Source organism: Neomonachus schauinslandi, chromosome 2 (assembly GCF_002201575.2).
Source record: "Neomonachus schauinslandi chromosome 2, ASM220157v2, whole genome shotgun sequence".
In the NCBI taxonomy this organism is placed as follows: domain Eukaryota; kingdom Metazoa; phylum Chordata; class Mammalia; order Carnivora; family Phocidae; genus Neomonachus; species Neomonachus schauinslandi.
Window position 1 is genome coordinate 49,413,412 of NC_058404.1, and position 18,069 is coordinate 49,431,480.

An 18,069-nucleotide genomic window follows, 5' to 3' on the forward strand; every position below is an offset into this window, starting at 1 on the left:
ATGTCTCATGCCTCCTGGCACCTCTCCCTGCACATAGCTAGTGCAAAGCCCCTGTAGGGGGCCTGCAAATCACCTTTCTTATTGAAAGATGAGGATGAAAAAATGAGTGAATGAATGAATGAATGAGCAAGGGAATGAAGGCCAAGAACCACCTGAGCAGGGTCCCTGGGTGGGGAGAAGTGGGTGATGTGATGAGGAATAGCCATGCCCTGACTCAGCACCCCTCCACTCAGGGCATCTCCTGCAGCTCCCTTCCCACGTATGGTGCTGCTGACCCCACAGACCTCCTCCCAGCACCCCCACTCCAGAGTGTGCCAGGCCAGGGGACAGGTCAGCGCCATTCCCCTCAGAGCCATCCTCACTGCCCTCACTCCCTAGAGTAATGCCACATGAAACATGCTGTGGTTAAGGGGCTGGGGGCTTGGATGAAGGAAGGAGCAGAAGCTCCTTTTGTGCCCCCTTATGTCGGAAGGAGCCCTTGGGGCCTCCGGGCTCCTCTCACTCTTCCCTCCACAAGACACCAGCCTCCACCCAGGGACAATGAAACTCATCCCTTGATTCTTCTGGTGGCAAACCTCAGGAAGGCCCTTCGGAGCCTCCTGCTTCTGATCAGGGTAGGGAATGGATAGACTCACACATGCCCCAGAACAAGCAGCCCTCGGGATCTAGAACATTTCTTACAGATTCTACTATCTGGGGACAAGGACTAAAAGACTTGGTTTGATTTCCCCGAAAATCTAGGCTTCACAAGGGAGCCCACTAACCAAAACTCTGCTTTCTTTAGCAGAAGGTAAGAACCAGCCTTAAGATACCCTGAGAAGTGATGCGGGTGTTTCCTGGGAGACCCTGGGGGGACCGCAGTTGCTTCTGACCTCCTCTTTTGCTCTCCTTCTTCCTCACTTCCCCAGGATTTACAAGGGACTCTCCAAAGGGCAGGGAAGTGAAATGTGTATCTAGAGTCTACTGTGCACAAAGTGCTTTACATTGGTTATGTCACCTGATTCTCCCATGGCTCTTGTGAGGTAACATTATTCCCATTTTGTAGATGGGGACACTGAGGATTAGAAAGTCAAGGCCCCAGGGAAACAGATGGGCCAGTCAAAATAAGACACTTCACAGGATTTAATCAAGGAATATGGGCAAAGTGTGGCCAGGGTGTGAAATGCCCACCAAGGCTAGAGTGGTGCCATCTGGATGTGACCACCCCAGCCCCCAGGGTTAAGGAGGGGAACAGCTGCTGGAACCTGGAAGGAAAAAGCCATGTGGAGGGGATGGCTTATAAGGGGCTGTGACCTTGGGTGGAGGGACACAGGCAGCCCAAGATGACCCCTTAAGGCAGGACCTGGGAGAATAAATATTCGACCCTCCCTGTCTTCCATCCTTCTATCTCCTGCCAGGACCGCTTCCCAGTGGCCAACCCAGCGAGGCAGAGAGTGGGGTGAATGGTAGCCTGGGGGAATGGGGGAGGGGGGCAAACACAAGACACCCTTGCACGGAGCCCAGACCAGCCAAACTTCAATGTCTAGGCTCTTGTCACCTCCCCAGGCTGTTCCCCATCTTACAGAGGGGCAGCCCATTGGGCAAGAGAGACCCAGGACCCAGCCTGGCCACCCGGTGACCACGACCACAGATGGATGGAGCAGCGCTTTGCTCTGTGCTCTTGGACACACCCCCGAGAGCACCACGGTGCCACACCCCTTAATACCTCGGCTCTCCTCCCGCTCCAGTGCCTGATTCTCCAACCTGTAGAGGGCGGTGACCCTCCGCAAAGAGGCCCTAGCCAGACCCGCCCAGGAAACCCACCCCTGACCTTGGGCGGCTGCCCGGCAGCCCTGAGCTGCGCCAAGATGAACCAGGGCAATCTGATTGATGAGAAGGCAGATGAGGGGGTTCCCCGAGGAGAATAATTTAATTTTATGGGGAAGGAACGCCGGAGCGGGGGCCTCGGGCCCTACACTCAGCAAGCAGCCTTGGCTGCAGGCGCGGGGCGCAGCCCGGAGCATGTGTAACTCATTACCTCCGCGAGCCTCCCATTTGCGGCCGCCGGATGACGCCTTGAGCGTGCTGGAGTGTCTGAGGCCGCGGGGTGAACATGACTACAATATTTTTCTGACACTAACACCTTTCTCTGGCCCTCAGGAAGGACCGTGGAGGAGCCAGGCCCAGCCAAACACCACCCACACCCCGCCCTCCGCCTTCTCCGCCTCCTGGAGTCAGACCCAAGAGGCCTACAGCTACGCAGGCAGGAAAAGAAAGGCCACACGGGGGAAGGTAGAGCAGAGGGGAAGAGGGAGGGAAGGGGGGGGAGAGGGGCAAGCGGGTCCAGCTGGCCCCCATTTGGGTTTCTGTTCAAAGAGAGGTAGAAGTGGTCGAGGAGGTCATAGGAGGCTGGGCTCGGGGACCTTGGAGGTCGCCTTCTGCCATCAGCCCTTCCATGCAATTCCAGCAAGACAGCTGGAATGGAAGCTATTCCCCCTGGTGGCACAGAGGGGAGGCCGCCCTGCCCTTGGGGTGTGCCCATCAACAGGGGGCTCCCATGGGGATGCTGACAGCTCAGACCCAAGGGAGGAGGCAGGGTCCTGAGACACGGCCCAACAAGGGATGTGGGGCGGGCGGGGGGCGGGGGGGGGGGCGGGGAGGTCCCAAGATGTCCGGGAGCAGGGGCTGTGGGCGAGCGCCCTGCAGGATGTGGGGATGCACCATGCAGGAGCTGGGTGAGATGGCCTCTTATGGAGGGGACAGAGGAACCAAGGCAGGTAACAGCCCCTCTCCCTCCCCTCTCACCTGCTACCGGAGAAAGAAGGGGAGAGATAAAGACAGGGTAGGAGGGAAAGAGAAGACAAGTTAGGAAAGGAGGGGGGAGAGGGAGGGAGAGGAGGACAGGGGGATTCTCAATGCATCACCTCCGAAATAACAAGTTTACGTCCTCATGTCTTTAAAGTCCCACCTGCATTCAAGTCTGAGTCACACTTTAATATCTGTGCTGCATTTTTGCAACTTTGCTTCCCCAGATCCTAATAACCCCAGGGCCAATTGGAGACACCACCTCTCTCCCCCATCTCCTTTCCTTCAAGGGGAAAATCCTGGAAGGGACTCAGAGCCGCTGCAAGGCCTACTAGACGGTACCATTTAAATCTACTCAGGGCCCATGAGGTGGCTCGGGCCTCCCTCCCTTTCCCCATCTCTGTCCACCCTCTGCTTTCCCATCAGCTTCCCTCTCCCCCCACAGCCCTTCCTCTCCCTCTCCAGGTACACTCTCCAGAGATGAGGATCAAAGAACAAAATCCTGGGGAAACAGATCCAATCTGGCTTGAATTTCCTCAAGTAAGAGCTCACTGGTTTCCTCTTAGAAATGAAAGGGAAGGGGGGAAAAGTCAAACCAGAAACCCACAAGCTTAGGTGGCTGATTTCAGCTCAACACTCTGGTCTCTCCGGATTCCTCACGCCAACCTCCCACCCCCAATGCCTGGAGGCCAGATCACTGAAGAGTGGGGGAGACCAGACAATTTAGAGATCAGGCTTAGGATGTATTTGTTTTGCCACCTTTAGATTTCAAGAACCCAATGTCCATTCATTCATTCATTCATTCATCCAATAAGTAATTAGTGAGCACCTACTATGTGCCAGGCTTAAGAGACATCAGTGAACAAAACAGAGATACCCGCCTTTGTCAAGCCTATATTCTTCCCTCAAGGAACAGACAGTAAATATAAGCATAATAAACAAGAATTACATAGTGTGTTAGGGGGGAATAGGACTATGGGATAAAGGAAAAAGAGAAGCAAGGAAAGGGGCGGGGAGCGCAAGGGGACAGGAAGCCTAATGGGGAAGGTGATATTTGAGCAAAGACTTGAAGGAGGTGAAAGAGCAACCTTCTGGGGGGCAGAGGCCCCGGGTGAGTATGCCAGCAGGGTCAAGGTGAATGTCAGCAGCCTCTTTGGCTACTGTCAGCACCTGGGTTATTACTCTCATTAGGCGGGATGCTTTGTGGGCTTTCTCAGGACAGCATCATGTTCCAACTCAGGTTTTCAAAGGACCACACCCTGAATGCAATGACCAGGTCTGTTTTGATGCACAGAATTCTAGAAGTGGACAGAACCTCACAGAGACCTCCCCTCTGCCCTGCCCCCGTTTGGCAGACATGGAGGCCCAGAGAGGGATGTGACCCAGTCAGGTCACACGGCCCTGGAGGACTGAGATCCTCCACCTCACATCTTCCAACTTGTGTCCACACTGCAGGGGTGCCGGGCCTCGGGGAACCCCTGAGGACTCCTACTGGCACGGCTCTAAAATTGTCCTCTGATCGGATCTCCTCCCCGCTGGAGGCCTGGAAGGTACAGTGGCTGAGACTACTATTATTTTCAGTGCTTCTGGTCCAAATGGTCTTTTTAAATCAGGGGTGCAGAAAAAGAGACAGCATGATGATGTAAGGGGTATGAGGCCTGGTGACACTTCACACCCTTGGCCTCTCCCTGCCCTGGGGTCCCTGCCCTGCCCCGACTGGCACCCCAGGCTGGCCCTGGTGGTCCTCCAGGCTCCCCCACCATGCTGTACCCCAGTTCTTTCTTGGTAGGGAGAAGGCGAGATCAAGGGCGTGAAAACCAGCTTGGCCTCTGCTGACGTCGGAGTACTGAGCACTGGCCAGTGACCCAGGCGTCCCGGGCGGCAGTAACCTGACAGAAACACTGGCCCGGCTTGGTGCTGACACAGCTGGTGATACCTTTCCCCACCCTCCTCTTCCCTTACAAAATTGTGTTCAGTCTTTAAAGCCTTTTCCGGAAAGGCTTCTCCTAACTTCAGTACGGTAGTCCCGCCTTATCCATGGGGGATACTCCCGAGACCCCCAGTGGACGCCCGAAACCACGGAGAGTACCACACCCTGTATGTACTATGTTTTTTTCCCTATATATACACACTGTGGTAAAGCTTAATTTATAGATCAGGCACAGCAGGAGATTAACAACAATAATGAATAATAAATAGAACATTCATAACAATATACTGTAATAAAAGTTATGTGAATGTGGTCTCTCTCTCTCTCTCTCAGAATGTCTTATTACACTGCACTCACCCATCTTCTTGTGACGTGAGGATAAAATGGCTATGTGATGAGATAAAGTGAGGTGAATGGCACAAGGTCTTCTGATAACAGGTCAGAAGGAGGATCATCTGCTTCCAGGCCACAGTTCGGTGTGGAGAACAGACCGTGGAAAGCGACACCACAGGTAAGGGGGGACTACCATGCTGACAGGTATTTTTGCCTACTTTATGTTATGGGTAATTGTCCCCAGGCCAGTCCCGTCCACTGAGATCATAGCCCTTTGAGGGTAAGGATGGTTCAGTTTCTCTTTGGAGCTTCCTTTGCACCCCACCCTTAGCTTGACACATGGTAGATCCTCAAAATATGTTTGTTGAATGGAATTCAGAGGAAGAGCTACAATGGTGGGCAGTTTACTAGGGCAGGGTGTGGGGGCTTATCGGTCAGGAGCCCAAAGCTTGTCTCCTCTTCCTGCTGAGACTGTCCCGAATCCCTCCATCTCTGAGCTACCCAACTTCCCTTCCAGCACTCAGCACCTTGTGGGAGGAGAGACACAGTTAGAGCAGGATGGGGAGGCATTTCTCTCTTTGAGTAATTTTGAGACAAAGGCAGCTAGCAGAGTGGAGAGAAAATATGGTGCTTGAAAGAGCCTTGAGAAAGGCCTGCCAAGTGGTTAATTTCTGTAAACTTGACCGGTCATGGGTGCCAGGTGAAACAGTGTTTATGGGTGTTTCCAGATGAGACCAGCATTTGAATTGGTGGGCTCGGTAGAGCAGATTGCCCTCCCCAGTGGGAGTGGGCCTCATCCAATCAGTTGAGGGCCTGAATAGAGCAAAAGGCAGAAGACTTTGCTTTTTCCTCCTGCCTGCCCGCGGAGTTGGGACATAGCATGTCATCTTCTCCAGCCCTCAACTGCAGTTTATACCATTGGCTCCCCTGGTTCTCAAGCCTTCTGACTCAGATCGAATTACAGTACCCACTTCCCTGGGTCTCCAGCCTGAAGTTGGAGATCGTGAGACTCCTCAGCTTCCATAATCACGTAAGCCAATTCCTCATAATAAGACTTTTTATATACATATATATCCCCTTGGTTCCATTTCTCTGGAGAACTCTATGACAGCCTGTCTCTACCTAACTGGCCATAAGTCTTTATGAGACTCTTCTGTAAACTTCATTCTATTCAGCTTTGAAGTGGGGACAATGCTCTCCTCCCCTGTGCTCCCTGCAAAGAGGAGTGTGTTCATTCTTGTAGCAAGCATTTATTAAGCACCTACTAAGTGTCAAGCTCTGGCTACACAGGATACAGTCTGTTGGCAAGGTGCTTTGGGCTCCTTTGGAAGAAGCATCCATTGAATTTCCAGTTTTAGCAAATAACCAGTTCCCAAAGATGCAGTGGGTCCCCGGGATGCGGAACTCCTTCCTGTGGGAGTGATCTGGGACCTCAGACCCAGGGGGAGGATGAGCACCTTGACGAGGTATGTTCTCTCCTCACAAATGTTTTGGGAAATGGACTGGGGGGTCCTCACCTGAGAAGGTCTGGACTCACTAGCTCAGATGCCTTTGCCTGACCCCAGCCTGACCCACCCAGAGGAGAGGAAGGCAAAGAGGCAAAAAGCCTGCCCTAGCAGTCAGGAGACTCAGTGCTGGAACGCCTCTGTGACTGATGGGCTATCTGATCCTTAATCACCAGCTCCACCAGCTCATCTGTGAAATGGACCCACATCTTGCAGGTCACACAGATTTGTAGAGACGCAGGAATTAAAAGACCTTTCAAAGCCTGAAATTCCATGTAGGAAGTATTAGACGGGCGGTCACGACAGCCCCGGGGGCAATGCCAAGGTCGGGTAGGGAGGCAGGGCCGGCCTTGTAGTGTAAGACGAAGCCAGAGGCACTCACCATCCTCACATAGGTTCAGCTTGGACAGGCTCCTGCCATCAAAGGGCTCCTCAAAGATGGAGCTGGTGTCCCGGTCGCTCACGGTGTGCAGGTACATGGCTTTGTTCTCCATTCTGACCTGCAGCAGCAGCAGGAAGAATAGTGAGGGGAGAGGAGAGGGAGGAAGGAGGCAGGGGAGAGAGAGAGAGAGAGAGCATAAACTATAGGTGGACACAGAAATGAATGTGCAGAGGGGTGTGTGGGTGGCTCAGTCATTAAGCGTCTGCCTTCGGCTCAGGTCATGATCCCAGGGTCCTGGGATGGAGCCCCGCATCGGGCTCCCTGCTCTGCGGGAAGCCTGCTTCTCCCTGAGCCTGAACACCCGAAGCCTCTATCGGCAGGTGCCACCCACTAGGTCTCCCGAGTCCCTGCCCAACTTCCTTGGTGCTTCGGAAGGCCGAGGCCCTTTGGACCTTTCTGATCATGGGATCCATCGATTCGTCTCAACAGCCCTTGGCTGGGGCCAGAACCTGAGGCAGAGAGGCCCTAAGGGCCATGCTTGGTGAGGCCTGGAGGAGCTGACCCTCCTGACCCCCATGGAATGATTTCCCAGCCTCTGGAGCTTTGGACACATTAGAGAGATTTGGGCTCCCGCTCTGTGTTGGAAATGTGCTGACATGTTCCAAAGGAGCTGGGTGCAGTGGGACCACGGCAGGGATTCATCGCCCAGCCAAGCCCAAGGAGCAGGCAGCCTTGGTGGAGTCCCCCGGACACTAAGACCTGGGCAGCCGGAGACCGGGGGACGGGCCAGTGTCTGCATGGCCTCCTGAAGCCGGATGGCTGGGGCTCTGGGTCTACGCCATGGTGTTCCGGGAATGTACCCATTCACTTGGGAAAACGGCCTGCTATTTGAAGTAAACCAGCACCATTTCCATAAGTGCATACAACACCGTCCCATTTTGTAATATGTACACGTGTCCTGAGGACGTGACAAGAAAGATTATATTTGGAGATGTTCTGGGTTGCTCTTTATCAGAAGACTCTGGTGGGGATTGTGGAGATTTTGTGCTTATTTTTGTTTGCTGGATATTCTGGGTTTTCTACAACGTGTTTGCATTCTTTGTGTAATAAGGAAAACCTACTTTGTGAGTCAAATTACAAAGTGTTTATTTACATAAAACACTTGCTATTCTCTTTCTTACATATATGCTCGGTGATTTGACAAATTACTTTCTAATTTCAGTTCCGTTCCAGCCATAAATTTAGCTTGACCTTTGGTCCTGATGCTCTTGGGCGATCTGGATATTGAACCAGAAATCCACTTTTAAAGAGCAAATTCTCTGGAAGATAAAAGCCCCTGGGAGGATGGATGGGTCCCAGGCCCGGTGTGGAGCAAACTCAACTCTGAGACCCAGAGAGCTGAGCCAGGGGTCTACCACCTGGGAGGGGATGACAGGGGCCTGGCAGGTGGCATGGGGTGGGATGGGGGGCACAATGCCTGAAAGGAGCAGCCAATCAGTTCCTCTTCGGAGGCAGTGGCCATGGGGGCCTCAGCATCGTGTCAGGAAATAGGGATAATGAAGGAGGAGCCTGGCTGAACCGCTCTGGCGGGCAGAGCAAAACCTAAACCCCTTATTTTCATGGCTTGATGTTAGTCTCCAGAGACCTCTGACATCAGGGCTGAGAAGAGGTCGGAAGTGGCCAGTTGCCATACAGCTGTCCTTTTGATGGCCCAGGAAGGACGGACAGGGGCTTCTGCTTCAAGTAACGAGATGCCGCATGCCCTGCACACAGGTGCGCACGTGTGCGCACACGCACACAGACGCACACGCACACATGCATGCAGGAACGCACGGGCAGGGTGTTCACAGCTTCTGCGGGCCTTTCTTCCAGCCTGCAGGAGAGGGGGGCCAGGGGAAGCCCACAGCCCTGCCAGGATCTCCCCTCCCTGCCCCAGGGCTTCCCTGGAGCCCCCAAACCTCTCCCGCCCAGCTCCTCTGCTGCGGTTATGTCCGGTTTGCTAACCTCCCAACACCCATGCTCCATCCAAGTCCTCCACCCACTATGAGCTTCTAGGTGGGGCCCCCTGAGCGATTCCACTGCTGCTAAGCTGCAGGGTACCCTCCCTTGTTTCACAAGCACTAAGTGCAGCACCCCTCCCTCTGGCCTCCATCCTGGGGAGCTGCAAAGCAGGAGGCCAGTGTCTCTTCTGCAAGCGATAATCCTGTCTCTGCCAAAGGCAACAGGCGCTGTTTCCCAGAGGTCACACGGGCCTCTGGGCAGGGCTCGATGGGGTGCTTCCATGCTGGCGGTGGGGGTGTGGAGATGAGCTGGGGCCAGGTTAGCCCCACCTTCACTTCCACCGTCCCCTCTGCTGATCAGCTCGTGGATCAGAGCTGGAATGCATGGCTTGTTATCTGGAATGTGTCTGTAAGGCGGCCCGTCTTCTACCCCCTTCCCACCCCGGGGCTGGTGGAGCAGCCTGGGGAGGCTGTTGAGAAGAGAGGCCAGGGCGGAGCAGAGGCCAGATGTGAGTGAGATGAGATTGGAAGTGCTCAGCCAGCTCTGCTAATGTTTGTTACTTGGGAAGGAAACCTAAGAATGTTCTGTCTGCCCCAGGTTTTATTTCGAGCTGTTTTTCTTTCTTGGGAAATGAGGGACAGGAATTTGAACACTTTGATCATTGGTCTTACAGCCATTGGGGCCAAGTTTGTGCTCTCAAGCAAGGTGCAAACTCACTGCCAAGCGTGGTGATAATAGAGATGATCTGCACCTCTTGCGCGTGCACACGCCCCATTTTCATCCAGGATCTCTCTGCCCTCTCAGGACCACTGTGAGGGGGGCAGGTAGCATCAGTGTGTTGTTCCCACTTTAAAGATAAGCCAATCTAGGCCCCAAGAGGCAAGAGCCAATGATACCAGGCAAGGGTAAGGCACCAGGGAAAGGCGTCCCACCCAGGGCACTGACCCAGCCACAAGGCTGCTTCGTCCAGAAAGCATGTATCAGTCCCTCTCAGGGATTTAGGGTCCCAAACCAGGCAGTGAGGAGGGTCAGCGGGGCCCTGGGGCCAAGGAGAGGATCTGAGAGCTGGAAGGGAGGGGACCAGGACCATAGAAACATGAGCAGGGTGTGGATGCCAAAGTGACATACGGAGAAAGCTCGAGGAGCTTGGACTTTTGTGTTTCAAGTCAAAGAATGGGGCCTTCCTCCCCTAGGGACGGGACATCTTACTGGCCTCTTAGGGATGTTTTGATGCCACATTTTAGAGCTGAAGCACTCAGATATCCATAGCTTCACCCCAGGCAGTTCCACATAGGCCTATGGGGGGGGGTGGGGAGCTCAGAGGACACGGGGTCCTGTCCTGGAGCCACTTCCTACTACTCGAGACCTGGCCCAATCCGCTGAGCTTGTTCATCACCTCTATGAAGGGGAGAAGCGCATCTGCCAACCACTCAGTTATGGGTAGCCTCTGGTGGAATAGTGCACAGGGAAGGGCTTTATGAGCAAAGGTACACAGCGAGTTAGTGCTGGGAGTCCGGAGAGCAAACCCCCCCCAACCCCGGCATCTTCTGATCCTGCGAAGCAGTTAGGGGAGGGGCGCCGTCTCCAGGTTCCTGAGGCTTCCCTCCTGCCAGTCAGGCCCAGAAACAATGCTCTTCGGGGTTCCCTTTGCAAAAAGCAATCGTGAATACAGAGTAGAGCGAAATCTGGACCCTTACTCACAAGTCACTCTGTGGGCAGCAGAAGGACTCGATCGATCTTCCTGCTGAAGGTAGCATGAGCCTCACCTGTTGCTGCAGACACAGTGTGTCTGGGTTCCAGCATCTAATTCTGCAGAGTTCGCATCTTCTCTTTGAATCGCATAGCTTTAAACTCATCGAAACCAAGTAAAAATCAGGGGGCCCTCTCCGCTAACGGTTAACCTAAATCAAAACCCGAAGCTGGAAAGGTGCAGATGTTAAGCTGTCCCTTCACACGTCCCACCAGTGGCATGCACGACCGTCCACACACTTCACACATGCAGAGGGACAGTCACCTGCACCATCGGCTGCCGGCATCGGCTCCCGAACTGTGACACGAGCCAGGCAGAGTGGATCCCCACTGGCCCACAGCTGGAACCTTCCCACCTGGCGCTGCGCGCCCAGGCTCCGCAGCCCGAGATGCCCACCCGCAGCGCCCTGCTCCGCCGGCCACATCCGGGTCCCCCACAGCGGGGGGCGGCTGCCTCCGGGACACTGTGAGCAGGTGCTAGGACAGAGTTAGTGCCAAGACTCACCTGAGCGCCCCCGCCAAGGCTGCAGAAGCGCGGGTCTCCTCAGTTCCCGGCCTTCGCCATGGTGACCGAAAAGCTGGCCGCTGTCACCGCACTGAGACCCAGGCAGCCCCGCACAGCTTGTCCCCACAGCCAGCCAAAGCCAGACGGAGTCATAGAAAGAGGCTGCCCCGGTGCTCAGTGACTTGTCTCAGGGGTCACTCCTCCAGGAGGGTCAGGGCAGGACGCAAGACTCAACCTTGGGCCTGACTCAGGCCTGTGGCTGCGGAGTCCCCGTGCTGGTGCCTCGCCTCAGTCAGCCACAGGCAGCGCTCGGGAGATGTTCTGTGGAGGCACCAGCGGCTCTGCTAGATACCGAGATGTGAACTGCAGCTACTCTGGCGGTCTTTATAAATGGAAAGTTCTTGGAGCGATCTCCGAAGCTCCCTTGGGGTCTGGAACACATCCCCCCTCTAGTGGCCGATCTCAGCATTACAGCCCCCGCGGTTCTCCCAGAGCCGGGAAGTCAGCCTCCTCTTGGGACTCCACACACCTCACCTAAAACCCCACGCAAAAGAAATTTTTTGGAAAGCTTCTACGGGAATGGCAGCTGGACCTGGCTCAGGAGCCACACAAGAAACCAGTCTTATAAACTTATTTATAGGGCCGAATTTGCTTTGCTCAATTCATTCACCAAACTTGGCTTAGAATTAATTTCCGTGTTTTTCTGAAGTCACATCCACCCCCAAAGGCCACAGATTGGCCACACTGGAGCAATTCAGAAGAGTGTTCGGTGAGTGCTGAAGGAACTTCGCAAAGACAGTCCCAAAGCCCTTCAGGAACGAAGCCAGCAAAGGGGGAGCGTTCTCAATGCTCGAGGGCCGGGGGATAGAGGAATGAGGAAGACGGGCTCCCTGTCCTCAAGGGGGTTGCAGTCCAGGATGCCCTCAGGGTTTGCACAAATAACTGTAAACCTAAGTGTGACCGAAAATATTTTCAAAAAGCGACCTCGCCAAAATGTTAAGAGAGCAATTACATTCAGATTGGGGTGGCGATGGGGAAAGGGGTCAGGAAAATTCCAAAAAGTTTGAGCCACTGGCCGGCACTGTGCATGTACAAGGACATCCCCCCACCCCCCGCCCCCTGAGGACAGAGCTCTGAAGGTAATGGTCATGAAGACACCCCCATGGATTGGTTAAAAATTCAGACTCAATACTAGAGGGTCAGACCTCGTACAAGAGGGCAGTTTGCCAGGGCTCAGCATTCCCCACAGTGCCACTGCCAACCCACAACTGAGTCAGAAGTGTCTTCGTCATTTTCAGTGACTGAGCGTCCTGACCATCTCTGGGAAGCAGCTCCAATATGAGGCTCCATTTCACCGAGGGAAAACACAGGAGTGGTAATAATAATAAAATAGCAAGGGGTTGAGACGAGGAGCGGGAGGAGGAGGACGAGAGGCAGGAGTTTAGGGGGAGGGGAAGGGGAGAGGCAGGAAGTGGAGGAAAACACTTCAGAGTCTATACCATGTGCTAGGCAATTCCAAGTGCTTTCCTTTTTTTTTTTTTTTTTAAAGATTTTTATTTATTTATTTGAGAGAGAGAATGAGAGAGAGAGAGCACATGAGAGGGGGGAGGGTCCGAGGGAGAAGCAGACTCCCTGCCGAGCAGGGAGCCCGATGCGGGACTCGATCCAGGGACTCGATCCGGGGACTCCAGGATCATGACCTGAGCCGAAGGCAGTCGCTTAACCAACTGAGCCACCCAGGCGCCCCCAAGTGCTTTCCATATATTAACTCATTTCACACTGACAACCCTGTGAGGTAGGTCCTGTTACTAGTCCCACTTTTAGAGACAGAGGCACTTAGTAACTTGTCCAAGGTCAAGCAGCTTACAGTGGCAGAACTAGATTCCACCCTAGACAACGTGACCCTTTGGTTTGGGCCCTAACCGTGCCCCTGCACTGCCTCTCGTGAAAAAGTGTCCTTTAGTTACCCAACATCCCCAGGAATGCAATCTTAAAAGCAGCCAGAAATGTGCTCAGCATGTTCTGTCCAGGGATCTGTGCACCTCAGACCCACAAGAAGGCACAGAACCGTTTAACTCTATCATTTCAGGAGGAACAAAGCTTATCCTTTTAAACCGAGTAGCTTCAGGCAAAGGGCCATTTCTCCCTTTTGTTTCTGGTTCACCGCACTTCCTATAATGATAAGATTTGTCCATATGGTTGCATGTACAGTGGTTCCTTCTTTGATTTTTATCCATTATATGCAGAGACCACAGTTTGCTCATTCACCTGTTGAAGGTCATTTGGGCTGTTCCCGATCTTTGTCTATTATGAGTGGAGCCACCCAAACAGGCAAGGGCACATTTGATAGTGAAGTATAGGAATGAGCCGGAGGCTGGGTTTTCTAGTGGGTGAGAGTCCTTCAGGCAGCTGGTAGTTCAAATGACACCTTCTTGGGTGCCTGGGTGGCTCAGTTGGTTAAGTGACTGCCTTCGGCTCAGGTCATGATCCTGGAGTCCCGGGATCAAGTCCCACATCGGGCTCCCTGCTCAGCGGGGGGTCTGCTTCTCCCTCTGACCCTCTTCCCTCTCGTGCTTTCTGTCTCTCAATCTCTCTCTCAAATAAATAAATAAAATCTTTAAAAAAAAAAATGACACCTTCTTGTCACCTAAAATCAGAATGGTCCAAAAATTGGCTTGTTTCCATTCAGTCACAGAAGGCATTTATAATAGGCATTTTTTTCCCCAGACGGTATTATGAAAATGTGATCGCGTTGAAGGAGAGTTGAACAGACTTTTGAAGTAGCTCATCTCTGGCTGTGGGAGCCGATCAGGCATGCCTGAACACAGTCCATGTGCTCAAATGCTTCCTGCTTTCTTTGAATGATTTCATTTGATTGTCCCAATGACTCTCTAGGGTGGAGATGGGGAGTGATCATCCCCAGTCTCCGTATGGAGGAACTGAGCATGTTGAAACTGAACGGCACGATGCTGGGCTCCTGGAGACAACATCCACAACTGTCTTTGACCTCCAGAGCATCTACATCTGCAGGGATCCTTTCCGTACATTCCGTTATTCATTCAACAAACATCTGTTGTGTACCGTTATGCAATGTATTCCAAATCTTCTTACGAACATGAATTAGACCCAGCCCCCATCCTTCAGGATCTGGCCCAGGGGGAGAGGAGGCACTAGAGTGGAGAATCACAGCCCAGCACCCCTCAAGGGGCTCCTCGTGGCTTCACATCCTGCTTTTGTTGGATGAATTGCAAAGCTTCATCCTCAGGCCTGACTTTGTTTCCCGCCCCCAACAAGAATCTTTCTAAAAAGTCTAACACACCTACGGAAAAATGCACACATCTTTATCACCCTGCATATTAAACTGCATAGACCTGGTAAAACCACATCTGGATCTGGGTCAAAGGCAGAACACTGCAAGCACCTCAGAAGATCTCCTTGTGCCCATTCTGCTCCCTAACCCTCCCACCCACCAGGGAACCACTACGTCACATGCCCTCACCATAGATGATTTTGCCTGTTCTTGAATTTCATAGAGATGGAATCATGCACCATGTGTCTGGTTTCGGCATCGTGTGTGAGATTATTCCCTTTGGTTGGGTCTAGCAGTTCATTCCTTCTTGTTGCTCTAAGTGTTCCACTGTGTGACTCTACCATAATTAATTTGTCCTTTCCACTGTTGATGGTCATTTGGGTAGTTTCTAGTTTTGGGCAATTACAAAGAGTCCCTCTATGAACATTCTCGTGCATGTCTTCTGGCGAACGTATGGGCGCCTTTCTCTCGGGTCTATCCCTTGGATGGGAATTGCTGGGTCATAGGGTGATGTGGTGTTCAGCATTAGCAGATAATGCCCACAAATTTTCCAGAATGGTTGTACCAGTTCACCCTCCCTCCAGCAGCACATGGGAGTTTCAGGGGCTCCACATCCTCACCTGCATTAGTAATTTCATCCTGAACATTCTATCCGTTCTGGCGGGTATGGAGAGTCATCACACTAAGGTCTTAATTTGCATTTTCCTGATGACTAATGAAGTCGAGCATCTTCAACTATGCTTAGTCACTCTAATATTTTTTACCTGAGATCTGAGTCTGTCATTCCCGCTGTCTGTGCATCTTCATGGACACCAGCAGGCCCCTGCCTGGTGGATTTGCGTGGACGATTCCATGTTCCTGGAATGGCTCCTCCAGATGTTTGCAAGGCTAATTCCTTTGCGTCCCTCCCACCGTTTCTCCAATGTCATCTTCTCAGTGAATGATCTGGTTTCAAATTGCTGTCTACCCCCCAGCACACCTGATTCTCTTTACCCTGTTCCACTTTCTTTTTCTTTTCCATTACCCTCATTGACTTAACTTACTACATAATTCACTATGCTTGTCAATGATTACTAATGTATTGTTTATGGTCTGTAGAAGATCAGCTCCATGAAGGCAGCTCACTTACGCCTCCCAGAGGCCTAGAACAGTGCCTGACACATAGTAAGTGCTCAATAAATACTTGTTGGATGAAGATCTGGGGCAAATGCATCCTAGGTCCTGGGAACAAGGAGGTCCTAAGGCCCCAGTATGGAAACGAAGTGGACATTCTGGAGGTCCAGACAGGAGGCCCGTGTGGCTAGAGCACAGAGAATGCAGATGAAGGCAAAGAGCCAGGGGGCCTGAATCTTATTCCGGGTAGAGCTAGAAACCCAGTCTGTTGCTCTTCCTATATGTCTACCTCTTCTCTTAGGGCGAACAAAGGTCTGCAGTGCATATTTATGAGGTTTTCATGTTATATCTTCACTCTAATTTGCTATTTCTTTAATTTTTAAAAATTTTTAATTGTACTAAAATACACATGACATAAAATAGACCATCCTAACCATTTTTAAGTGTACAGTTTAGAAGCACATTCACACTGTTGTGCAACCATCACCCCCATCCGTCTCCGGAACTCTTTTCATCTTGCAAAACTACACTAACTGGACTAACTACCCACTAATTAACTACCCACTGAACACTAACTCCCCATTTCCCCCACCTCCTGGTCCCTGGCAGCCCCTACTCTACTTTCTGTCTCTACAAATTTGACTGTCTAGTGACATTGCTATTTCTTCATTTGTGGCCTGCTTTACAAAACATATATTCTTAATTTTTGCCTTTAGAATTTTCTGTTTCTCTAGTTTCTAACTCAGTGTGTGTGAAGTATAAATATTTCAAAAACAGTTTTTGTCCATTGTTCACAAACCAGCGTTCATCTTTTTCTGTTGTTCAGCTTTGCAGGAATATTCTGGTGAAAAGTATGTCATCCCTCAAAACCCAGAATTTGGAGTTGCTATTCTTTAAAAGTAGCTACTGTTTAATGATACAATAAATCTCATCAACTTAGGGCTTGTTAAGGAGATAGTTTTGGTAAAAAGTAGTTATTATACACACAAAATGATATCAGAATTTGGCTTTTGTGGTTTTATAACATTTTGTTTGATCAATAATATAAAGGCTTTCTGATTTGCCATCTTATTGTTTATCTCGAATCACTCATCTGATCTCAACTGAAACCCACCAATCACCCCAGCCACCTGCCCCCCTGCCCCCTGCCAACAAGAGCTAAATGTGAGGGAGGGAAGACATATCCAAAGAATGGGGCTTCCAAGTCAGAAAATAGCCCAAACCTCTGGGAGAGTCTACGCCTGATCGGCTTTAAGTCATTCCTGGTGATTTTTAGTTCCTCCTCTATAACTTCCTATACCTTCCCCCGAAAATAATTATGCATACTTTATTAATTAGGAAAAATACAATAACCTCGTAAAAAGATAACTCAGACATTGTAAGGCTGAATTAGGGACAACGCCCTAGATTTAAAGTGTCAAGTCCAAACTTCAATCTGATCACTCCTGGTCGCATGTCCTTGGACAAATCACCAAACTTCTCGATCTCAGTATTCTCATTAGGCTTAAAGATAATCATCCCTTATCACAGGGTAGTTGTGAGGATCAGATGGGATAAGGCAGATACTGTGTCATAAGATGTCCCTAGGAGTGCCCTAAAAAAGGATTCTCTGGTCAAAGCAAAAGCACTTTTTAACAGGACTATTTACAGGACTTATTGGAGCCTTTAAAATGCTATTGAGCACGGTGACTCTCCACAAGGGTGGGGGGAGGGGGAATGTAGTATTAAGGCTTTTCCATTTTTAACTGAATACAGAGAAGAGGGCTAGTATTCCACAGGATGCACTGAAGGAAATTCTGAGCTAAGTTAGTCAAAAGACTTGTTTACTATTTAAACAAAAACAAATTTTAGAAAACTGGAAGGCCTTTCCTCTGAGTGCCAATCAGTGGAAGATGTCTCATGCTACTGGAGTGTGGGGAGGAGCCATTTATTCTGAAAGGACAATAATACAATCCTGCCTGTCACTTTCCTAAGGGAGGAACCATGCCCCCCTTGTCATCATCTTCCTGACCTGCAGTATAGCCCATAATGTCTGTGAGTTAGAGGCCCAAAGCAGAGGTTTCACTTCTTTGCTCAAGGCCAATGGCGGCCCACTCAACCCTGTTTTCTTGCACCTTGACCCTCATCCCCCTTTCTTTTTCGGCCCTTGGGCCCCTCCCTTCCCAACCCTCCCACCTACCCCCACCTACTGAGACTTCACCCACTGCCCACCCTCCAGTGCTATCTCCCCGGACTTTCCGAAACAGCTCACGCCTCAGGGCCAGCCCAAGCCCTGTCCCTCTCCTGGCACCGTCTCCACTGACTGGGCCTCTTCTTTCAAGGACCATTGGTTTCAGGGACTGCTCCATCTGCTCAGGTGCCTGAACAGGGTGCTTTAGGTTGCTCTGAGCTCACTGAGGTCGGGGTTCATGTGTTACATTCTTGCACGCCCCCTGCCCCCAGCATGGAGCCCACTGA

At 51.6% G+C, this 18,069-nt stretch overlaps 1 protein-coding gene across 3 annotated transcripts in view; it reads right to left on the reverse strand.

Moving 5' to 3' along the window:
- Positions 1 to 11,559, reverse strand: part of SCARA5 (scavenger receptor class A member 5) — a 120,686-nt gene extending 109,127 nt beyond the window's left edge. For all 3 annotated transcript variants that reach the window (XM_021698780.1, XM_021698779.1, XM_021698778.1), the window contains exons 1-2: positions 11,190 to 11,559; positions 6,935 to 7,052 (exon numbers count right to left, since the gene is read on the reverse strand). In XM_021698780.1, the coding sequence (XP_021554455.1) occupies positions 6,935 to 7,046 (112 nt within the window). In that variant the 5' untranslated portion in view covers positions 7,047 to 7,052; positions 11,190 to 11,559. The remainder of the gene's footprint in view (positions 1 to 6,934; positions 7,053 to 11,189) is intronic.
- Positions 11,560 to 18,069: the final 6,510 nt, after the last annotated feature.